The sequence below is a fragment of the Stegostoma tigrinum genome, chromosome 3, assembly GCF_030684315.1.
Source record: "Stegostoma tigrinum isolate sSteTig4 chromosome 3, sSteTig4.hap1, whole genome shotgun sequence".
In the NCBI taxonomy this organism is placed as follows: domain Eukaryota; kingdom Metazoa; phylum Chordata; class Chondrichthyes; order Orectolobiformes; family Stegostomatidae; genus Stegostoma; species Stegostoma tigrinum.
Genome location: NC_081356.1, coordinates 100517531 through 100540647, shown reverse-complemented (window position 1 = coordinate 100540647; position 23117 = coordinate 100517531). Strand labels below are relative to the sequence as shown.

At 42.1% G+C, this 23117-nt stretch overlaps 1 protein-coding gene across 3 annotated transcripts in view; it reads left to right on the top strand.

Annotated features, from left to right (window-relative positions):
- The window catches only part of rasgrf2b (Ras protein-specific guanine nucleotide-releasing factor 2b), a 250703-nt gene that overhangs the window by 14600 nt on the left and 212986 nt on the right, over positions 1-23117 (top strand). For all 3 annotated transcript variants that reach the window (XM_059644773.1, XM_059644772.1, XM_059644774.1), the window contains exon 2: positions 22664-22770. In XM_059644773.1, coding sequence (XP_059500756.1) covers positions 22664-22770 — 107 coding nt within the window. The remainder of the gene's footprint in view (positions 1-22663; positions 22771-23117) is intronic.

The following is a 23117-nucleotide window of genomic DNA, read 5'->3' as shown; positions in this document are numbered from 1 at the left end:
TTACTCTTGCACTCAATTACCCTCACAAGAAAACGTAATAGTCTGTTAGCTTTCCTGATTACTTGCTGTATCTGCATACTAACCGTCTGTGGTTCATGCATTAGGACACTGGGATTTCTTTGCTTCACAGGGCTCTATAACCTATAAGTCTTTAGATTGTATGCTTCTTTTACTATTTCTGCAAAAATGATAATTTCACACTTTCTCATTATGTTATCAGCAAATTTAGCCACCGTACCTTCAGTCCTTTCATTCCAAATTATTTGTATAAATTATAAACAGTTGAGACAACAGCACTGACTCCTGTGACACACCACTTGTGACATTCTGCCTGCCTGAAAAAGACCCATTTATTTCTACTGTCTGCTTCCTGTTATTCAGCTAATCCTCTCAACAGGTTAATATGTTAGCCCCACACCAGGATCTTTTATTTTCTATGATATTCTTTGATATGGCACATTGTCGTCTGGAAAAATAAATATGTTACATACACGAGCTCCCCTTTACCCTCAGCACAAGTTAATTCTTCAAAGAACGCCAGTAAATTAGTTAAACATGATGTGCCTTTGATAAAACCATGGTGGCTGTGCCCGATTATACCAGAACACTGGATCAGTTCAAAGTAATGTCTCTAACAATAGCTTCCAACATTTCACCTATTGTAGATCATAATCTAACTGGCCTGTAGTTTCCTGTTTACTGCCTCCCTCTATTTTTGTGAGTTACAGTAGCTTTTTACCAATCTGAAGGCACCTTCCCCAAATCTGCATTTTGGAAAATTAAATCTAACACATCAACTATTTCACTGAGCACTTCTTTTAAGACTACAGGATGAAATGCGCTAGGATACGGGATGCATGAGATATGTATGTCTCTCTACGTGCAAAGTGATCTGTCAGAAGCATTCAATGCATAGGCGCCCCTGAGCAGACTAAAGTGAAGTGCTGAATGGCTGAAGTCATGTATGTATTGGACCTAGAGCAGCAAAATGTGCCGAGGCTGTTGGTTTGCTGATGCTGACTTGCAAAGGTGAAGGGATGAAGAGGATGGTGACCATGGAGACTGCGGGGATTTTATTGTGAAGAAGCAGTTGGTTGACGGCCTGGATAAACACTTAGTGAGCTGCAGTCACCTGTGACCCACATCTTGGGAAAAGACAGGAGAATTGAAATAAAATGGTGAGGGGGCATTCTACTGTGATGCAGGCAAATGGAAATAAATTTGCCACTCAATGGCAAGATTCTGAAGTTGTCACTTAAGGCTTGATGAGAAAATTGCAAAAATGTTATTTGATGTACTGGTTGGAGTGTGTGAGGTCCTGAATAGTCTTGACGAGATGAACATGGAAAGGATTTTTCCATCTGTGGGTCAGTGGAGAAGTAGAAAAAGTGTAGGAGCAAGAGCAGGCCATTTGTCCCACTGAGATTATGGTTGATCTGATAATCCTCAACACCACTTTCCTGCCTTTTCCCCATAGCACTTGATTCCTGTACTTAATAATAATCTGTTTCATCCTTGAATATTCTTAGTGATCCTGCCTAGAACCTTCTCTGGTAGAATCCCACAGATTTGCTACTCTGAGAATAAATTTCTCCTCATCTCTGTCTTAAATGTGTGACCACTTATTCTGGGATTATGCCTTCTTGCCCTATTCTCTCCCAAAGGGGAAACAACCTGTCAATACCTATGTTGTCACCTAAGAATCAAGTGTCCATAGGCGTGAGGCTAGAAAAGCACAACAGGTCGGACAACACCTGAGGAGCAGGGAAGTCAGCATTTCAGCCGAAACCCTTCATCAGGTCTGGTGAGATGGAGGGGAGCTCAGAAATAATTAGAGAGAGGGGAGTGGGGCTGGGTGGAAGGTAGGAAAGATGGTGATAGGTGGATGCAGGTTAGGGTTTATTGTGATTGGTTGGTGGGAAGCATGGAGCAGACAAGCGAGTAGGAAGATGGTTATCTCAGGTCAGGAGAGGGAGGGCTGGACAAGGGATAAGGTTGGGAGTAGAGGTAATTTGAAGCTGGTGAAGTCAATGTTAAGGCCACTGGGCTGTAAGCTTCCAAGGCAAAATATCAGGTGTTGTTCCTGAAGTTTACGTTTAGTCTCATGCTAACAGTGGAGGCAGCCAAGGCTGGAAGTGTATTTAGGGGAGTGGGAAGGGAAATTAAAATAGATGGTAACTGGAAGATTGGCTTGGTTGTTGCGTGCAGAGCACAGACACTCCATGAACCGGTAACCGAGTCTGCATTTGGTCTCCCCAATATAGAGGACGTCGCATCAGGAGCAACGGATGCAATAGATAAGTTTGGATGAAATGCAGGTGAATCTCGCTGGATCTGCAAGGATTGTTTGGGGCCATGGACAGAGGTGAGAGGGAGAGGCGGAGGGCCAGGTGTTGCACCTCTTGCAGTTGCAGGGAAAGGTACCAGGTGTGGTGGAGAGATTGGTGAGGAGTGTAGAGCAGATGAGGGTGTCATGGAATGAATGGTCCCTGTAGAAAGAGGACAGGGGTGGGGTGGAAAATATCTTTTTTCTGGTGGGATCTGACTGTAGGTAGTGGAAATGTCTGAAGCTGATGCATTGGATCTAGATGTTGGTGGGGCGGTGCGTGAGGATTTAAGGGGACTCTATCCTTATCGCTGTTGGAGGGGAGGGGGTTGAGGGTAGAAGTGTGGGAAATGGAGGAGATGTGGTTGAGGGCATCCTTAATTACAGAGGAGAGGAAAGTACAGGCCCTAAAGTAGGAGGACATCTGGCTTCCAGCATCTGCAGTCCTTATTGTCTCCAAGTTACCTAAGAAGCAATATATATCAATAAGATTGCCTGCCTCAGAGGCATTATTTTAAAATTGGGGGTCAGCCTTTCATACTGAGGTGAGAAGTCTTTTCTCTCAATGTTGTGTAACTTTGGAATTCTCTGCTTGAGGACCTGGGATCATTTAATATTTTTAAGACCAAGGTGGATAGTTTCTCATTGAGCAAGGGAAATTAAATGTTAGTACAGGTGGATGATAATGTGAATTTGAAACACAAACAGGCCAGTCATGATCTTGTTGAATGAAGAGGCTGGATGGTCTACTTCTGCATCTTTTTCATATGTTAAAATGTTTATCAAGATGCTGATTTTTCTTCATTCAATAGTTTCCCACTTTTCTTACTGTCACACTATATGAAGGAGAGGAAAATTTCAATCACTATTTAGAACATAGAACATAGAACATAGAACAGTACAGCACAGAACAGGCCCTTCAGCCCACAATGTTGTGCCGACCATTGATCCTCATGTATACATCCTCAAATTTCTGTGACCATATACATGTCCAGCAGTCTCTTAAATGACCCCAATGACCTTGCTTCCACAACTGCTGCTGGCAACGCATTCCATGCTCTCACAACTCTCTGCGTAAAGAACCTGCCTCTGACATCCCCTCTATACTTTCCACCAACCAGCTTAAAACTATGACCCCTCGTGCTAGCCATTTCTGCCCTGGGAAATAGTCTCTGGCTATCAACTCTATCTATGCCTCTCTATGTTATAAAACAAGGTACAGCAGAGCTTTAGAATTACGTTCTGTTTATTAAAGGGCAGAACATGGCAAGTATAGGTGCAGCAAAATTATAAAGGAGGATTTCAGATGTTGATGTATTTTCAACTTGGCTCAGTCTTTTTGCACTGCTCTGTTGTGACTTTTCATCCTTCGATGTTTTAATTTAAATCTACTCTCTAGCCCTCCTGTCAACGGAAACAAGTCTCACCATAAATTCCGCTGCCTAAAAGAGAACAATACCAGCTTCTCTAGTGTCTCCATGTTGCTACAGTCCCTCACCCTGAGACTATCTGAATAAATCTCTCCTGCACCATTCCACATGTCTGCCTTTATGTGATACTAAACATATAGTCATAACATTAACTCATATTGCCATATGTTAAACAAATAAGATAGTCCTGAGTTGGTCAAATTCTCAGCGTAATATACATATATCATGAACACTGAAAAACGCAAACACTCGGAAATACTTCTCAGATTCCAAAAAATTAGATCATCTAAAATCGGAGGTGCAAAATATTCATTCCCAGGAGTTTATAGTTGATAGTTTAGAAGATCAGTGAACTGACACGTGTATTTCCCCACTCCGCTGGTCTTCACGGTTATTTTCGATTCCCCACTGGAAATCTTTTATACTCATGCCAGAACAAAACCTGCAGGGTCTGAACCCATTCCCCTTCTAGTCACCAAGGATCAGATTCACAAAGCAAATCAACTAGACAGCCACCAACAGAAACAAAAGCACAGAAAATGCTACTAACATACAATCGTTCAGTCAGTCAGCACCTACAGGCTAACATTTTTGGGAAGGGTCTTTCATCAGAACAGTGAGGTTTTGGCAAAGACTTCACCTGGAATTCTAACCCTTCTTTACCTGCTGCCTGCTCTCGTGCTTTTTTGTCTTTGCTCCCAGACTTTTAGCAAATGTATTCTGTCGTGTATTTTCACATCAACAAAACATTCAATGGAACCAGCTCAGCATTTATCAGGAAACAGAAGACAACTGGTCCGTTCGCACCTCAAAACCCACAACCTCTACCTCTTAGAAGGACAAGAGCAGCAGATACATGGAAACACCACCCGCCGCAAGTTCCTCTTCAAGTCAGCACACCACCTTTACTTGGAAATTCACATCACTGTCTTCACAGTTACTGGGTCAAAATCCTGGAACTCCCTCCCTGACAACTTTGTGCACGTATTTACACCAAATGTAGTGGTTCAGGAAGGCAACTCACTACCACTTTCTCAAGGTCATTTAGGGCAATAAATGAAGCTCCAGCCAGCAAAGCCCACACCCCATGAAGAAGTAAAGTAGTTAAACAGAGAAAATAAGTTTGCCAAATTTGTGAATAACTGCAAGGCAAGAGAACTAGTACAAGTCCTGCTCCTCTGATGCTGCCTGGCCTGCTGTGCCCATCCAGCTCCACACCCTGTTATATCAAAAGTTTATCAAGATGTGTCTTGTCACTCAGAGATAGTAAGAACTACCGATGCTGGAATCAGAGATAACAGAGCATGGAGCTGGATGAACACAGCAGGCCAGGCAGCACCAGTGGAGCAGGAAAGCCGACGCCCCGGGTCTTTTTCTGAAGGGTCCCAACCCGAAACGTCGGCCCTCCCGCCCCTCCGACGCTGCCCGACCCGCCGTGCCCCTCCAGCTCCACACTGTGTATCTTCTCACTGATGTGTTGGTCAGTTGGATCCAGTCATTTAAAATAAATGGCACCCCACACTTTTGTGTACATCAAGTTGTAAATTAATTACATTGTAAACAATATTGAGATTACTTATGAGGAAAGGCTGAGGGACTTGAGGCTGTTTTCGTTAGAGAGAAGAAGGTTAAGAGGTGACTTAATAGAGACATACAAGATGATCAGAGGATTAGATAGGGTGGACAGTGAGAGCCTTTTTCCTCAATGGAGATGGCTAGCACGAGGGGGCATAGCTTTAAATTGAGGGGTGAAAGATATAGGACAGATGTCAGAGGTAGGTTTTTTTTACTCAGAGAGTAGTAAGGGTGTGGAATGCCCTGCCTGCAACGGTAGTAGATTCGCCAACTTTAAGGGCATTGAAATGGTCATTGGATAAACATATTGATAATGGAATTCATTATAATGGAATAGTGTAGGTTAGATGGGGTTCAGATTGGTTTCACAGGTCAGCACAACATCGAGGGCCGAAGGGCCTGTACTGCGCTGTAATGTTCTCTGTTCAATGTTCTAATGAGCATCGAACTGGGTTCAAAGGCTGGGCAAATTTCAACTCTTCGGTCCAGAAATTTATTTCATACGAGTCCTTCCATTTGTATGAAGTAATTTCCTAGTAATGCACTTAAATGTTGCTGAACATATTTCAGTAAAATCTAACAGCAAGGTAATTGTTCAGATTCTACACATTCAGGATATTTTCTTGAAACAATGCGCACATTCTCTTAACACTGAGCAGAACTTGTAGGCACACGGCTTCCATTTCACCAATTCTGAAACAGTGCAAGTGCTCAAACTGTAGTTCTGTCCTGTTAATCCCTCTCCATATGACACTCGGAAAGATGAGGATTCAACCATTACCTGTAGCATTATGAAACACTCAGACATGTAGACAAGTCTGGTTAAGACAGGGGCCTGGTATAATGCTGATGTTGGGGTTCAAGGAGCCAGTCTTGTAAACTACCCTTCATATCGTTGCAACATTTCTCTGCCATTTGCAGGCTGACCAGAAAAATGTCACGATTGCCATATCTCCAACCTCTGCCATTTGAACATGTGAAACGGGAGCAGAATTAAACCATAGAGCCCCTCGAATTCTGCTCGGCCATTCAGTAAAATCACGGCAGGTCTGTTTGTGTTTTGAATTCCACATCCCCACACTACAAACCCCTAAGAACACTTGATTCCTCTGGCTAATGAGAGTTTGTCTACCTCTGTTTTCTAATTATACAATATCCTCCAGCATATTCTGAGGCAGAAAATCACACAGGCTTCAGTGAACGAGCTAAACACACAAATCAGGAGCAGGAGAAGGTGTAGATGCTCGAACCTGCTCTTTCATTCAATAAGATGCTGGCTGATCAGACTGTAATTTCAAATTCATATGCTTGCCTATCGTCACAATTTTTGATCACCTTGCTTAATAAGGATCCATCCAGCTCTCCTTCAACATTTTAAGGACTCTGATTCCACAGCCTTTTCAAGAAGAAAGTTCAGAGACCCACAACCCTCAGAGAGGAACAAAGAAAAATCACTTAATCTCTGTTTCAAGTGGATTATCACTGGCTTTTGAACAGTGACTCCTAGTTCTAGCTTCTCCCTTGACGTCCTCCACATCAGCCCGGTCAAAACTCTTCAGGATTTTATATCTCATCTACCTCTACCATTGGGCCTGATTTAAGGTAGAGTTCAGCTTTTTTTGTTATGAATTTAGAGGTGTAGAAGTTACAGACTGCACCAGCATTTATTACCTTTATTATTGTGGTGAACCTTGAACTGCTACAGCTCACGTGGCACAGGGACGGCCACAATGCCATTCGGGAGGGAGCTGCAAGATTTTGACCCACTGAAATGGTGATATAGCTCCAAGCCAGTTGTTGAGTGGTTTGGAGGGGAACTTGCAGGTGGTTCTATTCCCATGTATCTGCTGCCTTCTTCCTTCTAGATAGAAGTGGTCTTGGGTTTGAAAAGTGCTGTCTAAGAAGGCTTAGTGAATTTCTGCAGTGCATCTTGTAGATAGTACACACTGCTACAGCTCACGTGGCACAGGGACGGCCACAATGCCATTCGGGAGGGAGCTGCAAGATTTTGACCGACTGAAATGGTGATATAGCTACTGATCTCCAGTGGTGGGTGCTTGTGGGTACAGTGCCAATCAAGCAGGCTGCTTTGTCCTGCATGGTGTCAAGCTTCTTGAGTGTAGTTGGAGCTGCACCCATCCAGGCAAGTGGGGAGTATTCCATCACACTCCTGACTTGTGCCTATCGCAGGATATGCTTTGGGGAGTTAGGAAGCAAGTTACTCGCTTCAGGATTCCTAGTCTGTGACCTGCTCTTACAGCCACTGTGTTTCTGTGCTGAGTCCAGTTCAGTTTCTGTTCAATGGATGTTCAATCCCCAGGGTGCTGATAGTAAGGGATTCAGCTTAGCCCTTTATCTCACTTGCTGCTTATATTTTTTGGCATGCAATTTGTTCTGTGCTGTAGCTTCCCCAGGTGACATCTCATTTTTAGATATGCCTGTCCTCCTGCACTCTTCATTGAGTAAAGACTTGACAATAGGAACTAGGAGCAGTGGTAGGCCATTCAGCCCCTCAAGCCTGCTTCACTGTTTGATACGATAGTGGCCGATCTCATCTTGGCCTCAGTTCCACTTTTCTGCTCCCTCTCCATAACCCTGCAACCCCGTACTAATTAAAAATCTGTCCATCTCTTCCTTAAATTTATTCAGTGTCCTGTGAATAATAGTTTTATGAAGCCAGATTGAACAGTTTAGGTCCATATTCTCTGGAGCCCAGAAGAATGTGCGGAGATATGTTGAGGTGTCCTGATATCTAATGCACTTGGAGGTAGTAAATTCCAAAGTCATGGCACTTTGACAGAAGAGATAATGGGAACTGCAGATGCTGGAGAATCCGAGATAACAAAGTGTGAAGCTGGATGAACACAGCAGGCCAAGCAGCATCTCAGGAGCACAAAAGCTGACGTTTTGGGCCTAGACCTTCACTTTGACAGAAGCAGTTTCTTTCTACATGTTTCTGCTACCCCTCAGCCTAAAACTGTGACCCCTCATTCTAGATGGGCCCATATAACGCATCCTTTCCAAATCTACTTTCTCAATCCTTTTTAACATCTTATATACCTCAATATGATCTCCACACATTCGTCCAAACTGCAGACAGTATAGGCCCAAACTGTTCAATCTCTCTTCATAAAACATGCCTTTCATCTCTGGAACTGATCCAGAGAACCTTCTGAGGATCGCTGCTGAATTTCTGTAGATACAGCAGACTACTACTACTGAGCATTGACGGTGGAGCGAGTGGTGGCCTGGCTTGATGATAATGTTGGGAATGGGAAGTCTGGTGGACCAAGGGGTCGTTGATTGTGCTTAAGTAAAATTCTGCCGCTGCTGATGGCCTATAGCTTTCTATTATTCTACAAGAAACCTCAGAGTATCTAATATAGCCTTGAATTTCTGGGAGTTAGAAAATCCTCCTCTTAACTTATAATTCAAACAAACAAATTTGAGCAGTAAATTTTCACTTTGTCATATCATTTATATTATTTGTTTTGATATATTTGGCAATTAAAAAATATATGAGCTTTCACATCGTTCTTGAATTTGGAAACAGGCAGGGGTTCTAATTAATGTTAGAGGACGGCTCATGCAGTGCTGTTATTTAAAGACAGGAATCAAAAAATCATAGAAGGCTTGGATGCTGCTGTGCGAATGCCCAGAACTGAATGTCTTGCTGACATTCACAGTCAAGATTCACACGTGGATAATGAATATTTAGGAAAGCAACTAGCGTCGAAGGGATTATAATCCAACAGCGTTCAATGCCTTTAGAAAAAAGAAGTTCAAAATAAAAATGAAGTTTACGAATGAACAACACGCACAGTTTAAGTTGTTAATGCAAGAAAGGTTTGAAATATACTCACTATAAAATTTGCAGGACATTGTACATAAAGTCTTGTATAACAGCATGAATTAATTTAGTTAGCATGACCTGGTGTATCTAATCAGTTCTTAGAAGCACATTGTTATAGAACTTGAATCGCCTTAGTAGTTGAGCCAGATTAAAGATTCAATCTTATTCTGTTTCCACATGAAGAGTTCATTTTAGTGATTTAATTATTTATCAAATAATAAAGCATGCATAAGGTGTCTATAGAAAAAAATGATCTATTACTTAAAAATAACGTAAAAGGTATGTTTCTCAGCAGCAAAGAATTTGACACTAGGTTAAAACTGCAGCTGCTAAAATTGAAACCTATTTCTTTTTCATTTTATTGGTACTGAAACTCAATTTACAGCATTATATACTGTGTAAAACTCAGAACTGAGGTCATATGAAGGAATGGCAAATCTAGTGATATTTTACATTGGTGTACAATTTCCATTACCTAATGTTCTTTGGTGTAACTGAGCTATAGAAAAGTTATTTCTCTAAAGTCCAAAGCCCAATGTTTCTTGTTACACAATGTATGGTGGAATCATTTAAAATTAACTTTTTTTCAATTGACTTCCTCGGGTCAAGCCAAATAAGGGGCCGTTTTGCTATTCAGGAACTACATCGAGGAACCCAGGAAAAATTCCAGCAGTAGATTGTATGCAGGTTTCTGACGTCAAAATCTGCCTGTTTTCAGTGTCATGAAAGTAGCCGCCACCTTTACATTTTTTCTTCTTTCTGCTCCCCTCCATCTTTGTTATCCTTTTTACAGGTTAAGGATTTGTGAAGCAAAAGTGGATCAAGCTTGCATGTTTGGCCAGACTGTATTTCTGTTCACATTCTCTAAATGAGATACTCAATCCAAATTATCTAGTGTGTTGTTTGATAACAGGTTAACCTGAGAATGTTGATATTCGAGTTCGAACCATGGTGAGGAAGGAGAAATTCAACTTGAACGGTTGCTTTTAATAGGTGAATTGCACTTTATATGTTACACTTTGTTAGTTTTATTAGAGAAACAATACTGGACACGGAATATAAGGGGGAGTAACTTAACACCACTCAACATTACCATCACTCTGTCTCTAGTGCTCTTACCTTAAGTTTGGGGAACACTTTCCTGTGACACAATGGAATATTGTGATACAATTTTGCAGTGTAATACCTCATGTTTGTTTTTTTATTACAGCGAGCCCTCAGATATACTGGGTGCCCATTGCCCTCCCTTCTGTCATACAGACGCACGTGCCTGCGGCTGTTCTCCAGCACTATCAAGCTATGTTTACTTAAATATATATGGGATTACAATACCAACTGTGTTATGTGAAAAGCATTGAATTTCTGTGTAAACAAAACAAAACAAGACAACAGAATGGGACAAGATGACTGCACTCATGGGAGAACTCTAGGTTCTGCATCGTCTTAAGTTATTACCTTTCGCCAGCTATGTGTCCTTCCTTGACATTGTATGCTAATACCATTACATGTGTGGCTTCACACTGTCTTGCACCTCCCCCAATCCAGCTCACTAGTCCCACCAGCTATGGTCAGTTCATTTGCAGAATCTAGTGTAGGACTGTAAAATCATAGAAATTAGTGTGGCTCAGTCACACAACATAGAATAATTATTGGATGAACCTTCATGGAAGTTATTAGAAATAAAGAACAACTGGTGACAACTGTAAGATAATAAAGGCCTTTTTCAAAACTAATGAAAAACACTTAAGGGCCATTCTTTCAACATCATGCAAAATTTTTTTAAAATTATGGCTTTTCTAATGGCGTAAAATATGAAGAAAAATTTCTATATTTCAACAGATTGCTAACAAATTGTAACAAATCTGTAATGAAGAGGCATTTACAATTTATTCTGTTTCAAAGTCCTCTATTTAATGGCCTAGAACATTATCCTATATATCAAAGACTAACCAGTAACAGGGATAAAATGGTATTGTTCTAGTATAGGTTCTTCAGTTCTTCATACAAGTTCAGACTGGACTTCCAGATTACTTTTAAACAGACTGTGTGCAATGGTAAAGTCACAGAGCAGCATGCTGTGTGCTTGTGGGTTCCAACCTTTGAGCAGAATACTGCTGCGATAATTGGTGTAGCACAGTTTACCTCAGAGGCTCATCTACATATTCATTAAACTCGATGCCTACATTTTCCCCAAAGTATTTTTAGTTTCAGTTTTTATTAACTAAAATAATTTTGAGACTATATTATTGGCTGAAACATTAAACTGAAAATATTTCTCTTTAACTGAATATATTTCCAACACCACCGTTCTCACCTCCCAAAGTCCATGGTGGACTGATTGAAGTGCTGTGCAGATCGCTAATTTCTCCCTGATCTGGTCATTCAGAATTCTGTAGGAGGGCAAAGATCTGAAGGCTGATCTGGAACTGTACTTTAAGCAATGAAAGAACTTGTGTAGACCTGCAATGAAGAGTGGATGTTTGTTTGTCAGATCGTGGTAGTGGCCAGATTCCACAAGAAGATGTTGTTGGCAGTGTGTGAAATTCCCATGTCAGGGCATGTAGGAGTGCAGAAAAATTGAGGACTGATAAACATTGCATTTTTACTGGCCAAGATTTCCTAAGGACTTCAGGTGGATCTGTAAGACATACCATTGATGTCAGGTAATGAAGAAAACCTCAACATACAATGAAATTAGTTAGTTAGTTTGGTGACATTGTCAGATAAATTAGGGACATTTAAGCGACTCTTGGATAGGCACATGGATGATAGTAAAATAAAAGGCATGCAGGGTAGTTTGATTTTAGAGTAGGATAATAGGCCAGCACAACATCATGGGCCGAAGGGCCTGTACTGTGCTGTACTGTTCTACGTTCTATTTAAATTGGCACCTTTAATAACCATAGTAATTTTGGAAAAACCATTCAATCAAGCGTCAGTAAACTGTGTAGAACCATTACTGAAAATGAAATTGGGACATTTGTTTATCCCTACAATTATTGGTGCCATTATCATTTTCCAGAAGCCTTTCCTTTGAGGGCAATTGCATGGGGAGGGGATGGCCTTGTGGTATTATTGTTGGACTGTTAATCCAGAGACCCAGATAATGTTCTGGGGATTCAAGTTCAAATCCCACCATGGCAGATGATACAATTTGAATTAAATAAATATCTGGAATTAAGAATCTAACGGTGATCATGCATCCATTGTTGATTGTCAGAGGAAAAACCCATCTGGTTCACTAATATCCTTTTGGAAAGGAAATTGCCATCCTTACCTGGTCTGGCCTACATGTGACTCCAGACCCACAACAATGTGGTTGACTCTTAACTGCCCTCTGGGCAATTCAGGATGGATAACGAATGCTGCCTGGCCAGTGATGCCCACATTCCATTAAATGAATTAAAAAAAGCTGAAATAGTGGTGGAAAAATTAAGTCAATTTTCTTACTCATTAGGAACAATGTATAGAAAGACGGTTAGTCAAACCAAGATGCCAATTTTATTTCGAATGTGGGATGTGCGTATCACTGATTGGATAATCATCAAAAAATCCACTGAGAGTTTTATAAAGCTACCATCGGACTCTCAAGTCAATGATTAAAGCACATTGTCATAAATATTCTCAGGATTGGGACAAAGGTTTGTATTTTGTGTTAATTGCTGCAAGAGATATCACATGAATCTATTGAATTTAGTTCAACTGAATTAACTCATGATTAGGAATTGAAAGGTCCATTAGAATTAATTAGAGAAAAGTTTTATTATGGACAGATGAATCCCTAATACTGGCTTATGTGACCATGTTTCTAGAGAGAGACACAACTGCTTCATCAAAGACCTTCAAACTATTGTAAAGGTGAGAAGTGGGGATATTTGCTGATGATTCACCTCCATTTGTGATGACTGATATAGAAACAGTGTCTAGATGCTGCCAAACCTGGATGATATCCAGACTTGGCCTGAAAAGTGGCAAATAACATTCACGCTGCACCAGACAATGACCAACAAGAGAAAATCTAACTATTGCCCCTTGACTTTCAATGGCATGACTGTTGCTGAATTGCCGGTTATTAACATCCTGGGTTACCATGTACCAGAACTCAACTGGATTTGTCCTGTAAATACTGTGGCTATAAGAGTGGGTTAGAAGCTAGGAATCCTTCAGTAAGTATCTCTCTCCCTGAATCTCCAAAGCCTGCTCACCATCAACAAGGCAAGCAGTGTGATGAAATACTCTCCACTTGCATGGATGGATGCAACTCTGTCAGCATTCAAAATTTGACACCATCTAGGACAAAGCAATGCACTTGTTTGACATCACAGTCATGAGCATTCACTCCACCAACCAGCAATGCTCAGTATCAGCAGTGTGTGCTATTTACAAGATGCACTGCAGAAATTCACCAGGGATCCTTAGAGCAGCTTCCAAACCCACAACTGATGTAATCTAGAAGGACAAGGGCAGTAGATGCAGGAGAACATGATCACCTGTTAGTTTCCCTCCAAGCCACTCACTGTCCAGGCTTGGAATCATATTGCTATTCTTTCAGCGTAGCTGGGTGAAAATCCTGGAACTCCCTCCCTAACAGTACAGTGAGTATGCCTATATCAAACAGATGGCAGTGGTTCAAGAAAGCAGTTCACCACCTTCACAATAAATGCTGGCAACTGGTGAAGCCCACATCCCCTGCCTGAATCATTTAAATAAAGGAGCAGGAAGAATTGCAAAGGGACATTTAAAAACTTCACAGGGAAAGATTAAAGTGTGGCTACCATGCATGCTGGGTCAGAACATTTCAAACAGGGGGACAGTGTTATGTTATTTACCTTTACAAGACGATCTCTGCAAGCATGATTCATGGGTGCATACGAGGCAATTGAGGTCACTAAAGTGAATTACGTGGTGGATACTCCAGAACACAAGAAGAATAAGTTATGTCATATTAAGCTGCCATTTCCAAGTGCTTCCCCTGTTGCTGTCAAATGTGCTTTCATTTCTGCCCCTTGTAAAGTGAGTAGCTTGAAAAGGCCTGTGCCCATTGTACCTTTGCTTGGCATGGCTGGTACTCATTGAATTTTCGGAGGTGGAGCAGAATTCATGGGTATTGTTGTCCAAATCTCCTGTGGTGCTGTCTGTGCCCGCTGCTTTCTTGACCATTTTCCCTCTTGTGGTTCAGGTGTTGGGCTGGGCTTTAAGTCCTTTGCCTGCTGCTCATTGGTTCTGGTCGGCTTCTCCAGCCCTTTTGTTGTTGCTTGCTGCTCGCCTCCTGTCAGAATATCCTTAGGAGCTTCTAGCAGCTCGAGTCATATCAAGACTGAACACAAGTTGCAAACTGTTATCATTTATTGCATAAAGTATAAATTACACACATAAGACGGCAGAACAGAGAGGGACTGAGGGATTGTTGTCTCCTGATACATGAATCATAAAATGATGATATGCAGTTACGGCAATTGATTAGGAAAGCCAATAGAATGTTGTTGTTTATTGTAAAGGGTTGTAAGTCTTTGGAATTCTCTTCCCCAGAGACTGGTATAAGTAGGGTTATTGAATCCTTTTAAGGTAGTTGGAGGTAGATTTTTGACTAATGAGGGAGCCGAAGGGTATCAGTGCCAGGTTGGGAAGTTATGTTGAGGTTGCAATCGCTTATTAAAAAGCACAACAGATGCAAAGCAGCTGAATGGCTTACACCTGCTCCTCATGATCCATTTGTAAATGCATGGGAGAATAAGACTTTGCTAATAGTTTCTTCCCATGTGATCTGTCATCATGGTGACGGTAGTTCTTGTCAGAGAATTGGTGTGGTTAACGCTTTACTCCAGAAAGAACAGAAGAAGCCAGTGTTGGGGGAGTGGAGGATGTACCCAGTGGCATATAGCCAAAAGCTCTGGATAAGAGCAAACCAGTATACCACGGGAGTTGAAGATGTTATAGAAAGTATTACTTGCAATTTCCTGTCCCGGGGGGACCTTTTGAAGCCTAATAAGGACAAGGGCGATAGGGATGCGGGCCTGTAGTGAGAACGCAGTTCTTGGTAATTTTAGTTTATAGTGGGTGGAATGATTGGCAAGGAGAGTGTTGTAGAAACCCATCCTCAGTAATAAAGATATGGATTACAGATTTGGCAGCAGAGGAGTTGGAGGTAGGCAGCGTTGTGAATGTGAAAACCAGGTCCTTGTGACTGACTAGATTTGGGGAAAATGAGGAATTAGAGTTTGGGATTATTAAACTGTAACGAGCTCGACTTTAAAATCAATAAAGAGCTAGAAGCTAGAATTAAACTAGAAACAAGCACTAACGGTTAGTTTGAGGAGAGAAAGCAACAAAGACCTTAAGAAGCTCATTCAAACTTCTCTCATTCTAATCCCTTACTCCAATGTTTATATGCTTGTGTTTAGTACTTCCTAAATGTTTCTTTGTAGCCTATACCATGAACACAGATAAAGTATTCAGACGCCACATTTCTGCACCTCTCCATTTGAAGTGTAATCTGCATCGATCGGTGGAAGAGTGGCTGGAGATTTTTGTATTTGCTAGTATTTGTTACAACTTTAGACAAGTTGACAGACTGGGCAAACACGTGACTAATGCATTACAATGTGACTTCATGTTAAATTATATACTACAGCGTGGAAAAGCAATAAAAAGCAGTGTATTACTTAAATGGTGATGTATTGAGAAGTGTGGATGCACAAAGGAATCTGTGAGGCCTTGCACACCTGTCAATGAAAGTAGACAATCCGATGCAACAAGCAATTAGGAAGGCAAATGGCATATTTGCTTTCATTGCAAGTGAATTTGAGTCTTAATGTAGGGACACCCTACTGCAGTTATACTGGGCCTTGGTGAGATCACACCTGGAGTAAGCAGTTTAGCCTTCCTGACCAAGAAAGGATGTACTTGCTGTAGAAGGAATGCAGCAGAGGTTCACAGGGCTGACCTAGGGGGAGAGATTGGTTTGAATGGGAAGAAATCCGGCAGGGTTTGGAAGGGTGGGAGCAAATCTGATTTTGAGTATATGGTAGATCATTTAGGAAATACTTTTAGCTGGAAAGCAAAATCAATTTAGAAGATATTTATCTTGTAATGATATCAAGTTGGAGAACATAGGACAGGATTTTTTGAGGAGTAACAGTCATATGCACATTGCCACTCTGTTCCTTTCTTAGTGCAAGAAAGAGCTCCACATCTCTGATGGGAGATTCTGATCAGGGCTCCTTCAGAAGTGCAGAGCTGTACCTGACTGGTAGGTAACAGTGAGGAAGAAACACATAGATGGATTGGTTGGATGGCAGATCAGCGGCTAATAGAATTTAAACCTGATAAACGTGAGCTGATGCATTTTGAAGTAACTAAAAAGACAAAGGAGTACTCAATGAATGGTAGGACACTAGGAAGCTCAGAGGAACAGGGGGATCTTGGGGTGCTTGTTCCCTGGAGGTGGCAGGACAGACTGATTTGGGTAGTTAAGAAGGCATACAGGACACTTACCTTTGTCAGTTATGGCACAGATTATAAGAACGGGGAGATTATGTTGGAGCTATAAAGAGCTTTCGTTAGACCACACTGGAATACTGTGTGCAGTTCTGGTCACCACACTATAGGAAAGGATATGTTTTCACTGGAGGGGGTACAGAGGAGATTTACTTGGATGTTGCCTTGGCCGGAGTAGTTTAATTACGAGAAGAGTGTGGATAAACTCAGCTTGTTTTCTTCAGGGCAGAGAATGAGAGCGAACCTGACAGAGACGTATAAGATTGAGGAAATGGCCAGGGTGGATAGAAATAGTTGTACCTCTTAAATGAAAGGTCAATAAGAAGGCACAGTTTTAAGCTGGAAGACAGGAGGAGTAGAGAGGATTTGAGGAAAAATATTTTCATCCAAAAGGTGGTGATTTTCTGGAATGCATTGCTTGGGAGGGTTGTTGCAGCAGCTAACCTCACAACCTTTTCAAAAGAACTTGGACGAGCACTTAATATGTCTTAAGGTTCAAGGCTGTAGGCCTAGTGCTGGAAAGTGGGACCAGTATTATTTTGACAGTTTTGACTTGAAGGGCCAAAGTGTGTCATCTGTAATGTATGTTTCTGTAATTACTATTATGACTTCTTTTTGTGCTCAAGTTAGGTATGTGAGTATACCTTCCTGAGCTATGCTAATGGTATTGTTATTGTATCATAGCAAGTGAACTGAGGGTGTAATGGTTCTCAATTCTATCTTAACTCAGATCATTTGAAACATGACATGCTCCTAGAAGCATGGTGCCCAGTGCTCCTTTGCATAATTTAATAGTTTAATGTTAGGCCTGACTTTACTGTGTCTGAGAGACGCAATCGTTGTGTATGATATTTTACTGTACGAAGTATGTGTTGGATTCTTCACTACCTGTGATAACCACGTCCAGTTTCTCATGTTACATGGAATAACATAAAACATGCTGCATCATCAGGTAAGATAACTGTTGGGGACAAGACTCAAATTCCTGCAGTGTGTCAGAAGTGCTGTGAGCCAATATTCTCTTTAAGCTGCATGGCTTTGGAAGCTGCTGTGACACACATGCTTCAGAGGTTCCTGCAGCTGGAAAGAAAATGAGAGAACACTGGGGTGAACGAGAGCCTAATTTAAAGTGAATGGATAGATTGTAGATAGTAGATTTTCCAACTCCTTACCCACAGCGATGGACTTGGACATCTATGAGTGCACTGTTGGTAGAGTAAATATTTTACTAAAGGCAATGATTGAGAAAATCTCTTTCCACTATTACATCTCAAATTACTGTACCCATTCAATTAAAGTTTTGTTTGGGGGAGGCATTGGTCTCGTGGTATTTTGGCTTGACTATTAATCCAGAACCCAGTTAATGTTCTAAGGGCCCCTGGTTCAAATCCCACTATGGCAGTAAAGTTTGAATTTAAAGAAAGCTTGGAATTAAGAATCTAGTGATGGCCATGAAACTGTTGTTAACTGTCAGGAAAAACCCATTCAGTTCACTAATATCCTTTAAGGAAGGAAACTGCCATCCTAACCTGGTCTGGCCCACAATAGTGGTTGACGCTTAACTGTCCTCTGGGCAATTGAGGATGTACAATAAATGCTGGCCGAGCCAGCGACAGCCACCTTCTGTGAACAAATTAAAACAAAACTGTTCTGCATATGTGGCACAGAATCCTTTCATCACACAAATAATTATTTAAATCAGTTTATTTGATTTGGTTCTTCAAACCAAAATAAAACGCTGGCATCTAAGGATCAAATATAAAGGATAGTTCAAAGGAAAGTGGTGTATCAATTGTGAGTTATACATTTGATTGTATGGTATATTTTGAATTTTGCTGTTGTACATCTGATCATCAAATATTGCTTCACTTTGGCCTTCAAAGATACTTTAAAGTGGTGTTGTGCATTGTATGACTTGATGGCATTTTGTATGATGGGAAAATGCTTATTAAAATCCACGTAAAGTCCATGATAAAATGCTTTATGTATTCCAAATGTGCTTGCTTATTTTCCTTGTTTTTAAATCTGTAGCATAGACTTTCTGCAGTTAAATAGAAAATTCTAAACTTTCGGGGTAAAATGGAGAGCTCCTGCCTTTTTGATAGTTTCTCTAGATGAATCTTGCACAGCCCTGATAAATGACCCCTGGTCTCTTAATGGCTTTACTGAATGAATCCCACTCTTTGCAGCTTTATAAGATCATTCCTTTACCGGATATCCGTAGATGATTCCCATTGTGAGTGATTTAAAACAACAATCTCCACACAGGCCCCAAACCCCACCTCTTCGTCCGGTACATTGATGACTGTATCGGCGCCGCCTCTTGCTCCCCAGAGGAGCTCGAACAGTTCATCCACTTCACCAACACCTTCCACCCCAACCTTCAGTTCACCTGGGCCATCTCCAGCACATCACTCACCTTCCTGGACCTCTCAGTCTCCATCTCAGGCAACCAGCTTGTAACTGATGTCCATTTCAAGGCCACTGACTCCCACAGCTACCTAGAATACACCTCCTCCCACCCACCCTCCTGCACAAATTCCATCCCCTATTCCCAATTCCTCCGCCTCCGCCGCATCTGCTCCCACGATAAGACATTCCACTCCCGCACATCCCAGATGTCCAAGTTCTTTAAGGACCGCAACTTTCCCCCCACAGTGATCGAGAACGCCCTTGACCGCGTCTCCCGTATTTCCCGCAATACATCCCTCACACCCCGCCCCCGCCACAACCGCCCCAAGAGGATCCCCCTCGTTCTCACACACCACCCTACCAACCTCCGGATACAACGCATTATCCTCCGACACTTCCGCCATTTACAATCCGACCCCACCACCCAAGACATTTTTCCATCTCCTCCCCTGTCAGCTTTCCGGAGAGACCACTCTCTCCGTGACTCCCTTGTTCGCTCCACACTGCCCTCCAACCCCACCACACCCGGCACCTTCCCCTGCAACCGCAGGAAATGCTACACCTGTCCCCACACCTCCTCCCTCACCCCCATCCCAGGCCCCAAGATGACATTCCACATTAAGCAGAGGTTCATCTGCACATCTGCCAATGTGGTATACTGCATCCACTGTACCCGGTGCGGCTTCCTCTACATTGGGGAAACCAAGGGAGGCTTGGGGACCGCTTTGCAGAACACCTCCGCTCAGTTCGCAACAAACAACTGCACCTCCCAGTCGCAAACCATTTCCACTCCCCCTCCCATTCTCTAGATGACATGTCCATCATGGGCCTCCTGCAGTGCCACAATGATGCCACCCGAAGGTTGCAGGAACAGCAACTCATATTCCGCCTGGGAACCCTGCAGCCATATGGTATCAATGTGGACTTCACCAGTTTCAAAATCTCCCCTTCCCCTACTGCATCCCTAAACCAGCCCAGTTCGTCCCCTCCCCCCACTGCACCACACAACCAGCCCAGCTCTTCCCCCCCACCCACTGCATCCCAAAACCAGTCCAACCTGTCTCTGCCACCCATCCCTTCCTCCCACCCCAAGCCGCACCCCCAGCTACCTACTAACCTCATCCCACCTCCTTGACCTGTCCGTCTTCCCTGGACCGACCTATCCCCTCCCTACCTCCCCACCTACACTCTCTCCACCTATCTTCTTTACTCTCCATCTTCGGTCCGCCTCCCCCCCTCTCCCTATTTATTCCAGTTCCCTCTCCCCATCCCCCTCTCTGATGAAGGGTCTAGGCCCGAAACGTCAGCTTTTGTGCTCCTGAGATGCTGCTTGGCCTGCTGTGTTCATCCAGCCTCACATTTTATTATCTTGGAAATCTCCATTAATTCACGGGTTTTTCCTGGTTAGCCTCATTGGTTGAAGTAACAGCTTTCTGCATTTACCATAGTTTAAGTAATGGATCTTCCTGCCTTGTCTGCAGTTTTGGCAGGATCCTGAATTTCTTTGTGCGCTTTGTTTTGTTTGCTTAAACTTCCTGTAGCTAACAGGAGAAGTTTAAAATTAGTACTAAATTAAAGGAAGAAACATGTAATGTTTAAGGATGTGGCTTTGGGATTCTAAGTCAGAAATAGTTTGACAACCAAAGGAAAAGCAGAAATTCCAGGTATGCTAGCCAGCCTACCTCTGACCCTTGATCTTGGCTTTCACATTTCTAGCTTTGCCTATAAGAAGCCCAGCTCACTGAAGTGTATGCTATTTGAAGTTGTAAAATGATGAACAGATTTTTAACAGCACTGAATTTACTGAACTTGTAATATATAACCTACCTATTCTGTTTCCTTAATTTCTGGAGGGCATATATTTTTAAATGGAGTGGCATAGCATACTCTGTGTCCTGAACAATTGGTTAATAATCACTACCGATGATTTCAGCTTAAAAGTTTTTGCTGTCAATTTATTTTAAAAATTATAATCTGGGATTTGGAATGGGAGATCTTCGCTCTTTGGCTTACCTCAATGAGTGATGGAGTTAAAAGGGAAAGGAGTAAATTAAATTATACCTGACTGTCTTGGGCTTTATGATGGCAAAAGCAATCATAATTTAAATTCAGAGATAGTAGGAACTGCCGATGCTGGAGAATCTGAGATAACAAGGTGTAGAGCTGAATGAACACAGCAGGCCAAGTAGCATCAGAGGAGCAGGAAGGCTGACGTTTTGGGTCTGGACCCTTGTTCCGAAAACCTATTTTATAATTTAAATTCACTGCTATCCTCACTTTGTCCTTGACATTGTAAATGTGTATCTCTTAGAGACAGAGGCAGGAGAAAATTATAATTGGCAGTCAGAAAATGACAGTTACCTCAACTGAATACTTGATAACCATCTTTGAGGTAAAAAGATTCGAGGAAACATTCAGGAAGTTGTGAGAATGTTGAAATGGGCAGTGAGAGATAGAGATTGGAAAGAACCTGTTACTTAAAATCTTTGGTTTTATGAGAGAAAACAGCAATAGTGAATATTTCCAGTTTAGTTCTTGCATTGAGTTGACTGTTCTTGATTTTGAAGTCAAGCTTATTCTATTTTGATCAATCAAATAATGTAGGGAATAATGTAGTTATATGGTGGAGGTCTTGTAGAACATTGGAACCTATAGGAAATGGTGGGGAGAGAGAGAAGCCAGTGAAATAATTCACACTGATAGCCACCATGACAGTTTGCTGGCTCCATCCTTTCTTGGCCATTTTCCCAGAGGTAGAATTGGAGTTGGTAAGGTCACCCAAAAGCAGCAGAATGATAATTAGGCCAATTTGGGAAATTTCAGTCAGTTTGTGGGCCTCCTGAGGCACTGGGCCCTGGAGTCAGCTGCCTGGTGGTAAAGCAGGAGGACAGAGCTCCAGACAGACCATGAAGCCTTCTCGCCCACAATGGTGGCCTGGCTCTAGAAGGTGTTTTGAAATTTGATAGTGGAAAAAGTTGGCAGTTCCACGCTCTCTAATTGGAAAGCCAAACTTCTGCACTTTCAATAGTCCACCAATTTAGAGAGCCTACCCTGTGCCCTTAATTGGACAGGGAGCCCACCTTCTGGCCCTACTTAGCCATTTTATGGATAATCAGTGATGGGATATACAGTACAGCGTTACAATCTTTAAGTTCGGACTTCAACATCATGTTTAAATAAAGTGTATGTTTTAGGTCGCAATCAGCCATGATCCCATTGAAGGGACAACAGTCTTTAGGGACCTACACCAGCTCCTGAGCTGTTATCGTTATTGAGCCATTCAGTCAACTGGGCAGTGCATACAATGTGGGGAAGCCACTTATTGTGACTTCAGATGCACCTTGCACCTTCTACAACAGGACCTGTCTCTGCCATTCAAAACAGGGGTGGAGCTGGATGTTTTCAGCGTTTAATAAGTGTCGAACTTACTGTTTGTTAATAAGTGGCTTTGACATTTACTTTGCACAATTTTGGTGATATCTGAATGCCATGAAAATACTTCCTGCTCTAATATTTTGGGGCACCATCAAAAGTCGTCATAATTAATGTTATAATGTCCTGTTTTTGCAGCATTACTTCACCATAAATTTTGGCCATGACGGACATAAACCATTGGAGCTCAGGATTGAGGAGGAGGCTGACTGTGAGACGTGGGTGGATGCTATTCAACAAGCCAGGTACAGCTGCTCACATTTAATAAATTTGTATCCATAAACTGCCCTGAAGATGGTAACAACTTACACTTAACATAATGCCATTTCAAAAACAAATGCCTTTAGCAGTGCATCTTACAAGCAGGCGGCAAGGAATGAACTCAGAGATAATGGGAACTGCAGATGCTGGAGAATTCCAAGATAATAAAATGTGAGGGTGGATGAACACAGCAGGCCAAGCAGCATCTCAGGAGCACAAAAGCTGACGTTTCGGGCCTAGACCCTTCATCAGAGAGGGGGATGGGGAGAGGGAACTGGAATAAATAGGGAGAGAGGGGGAGGCGGACTGAAGATGGAGAGTAAAGAAGATA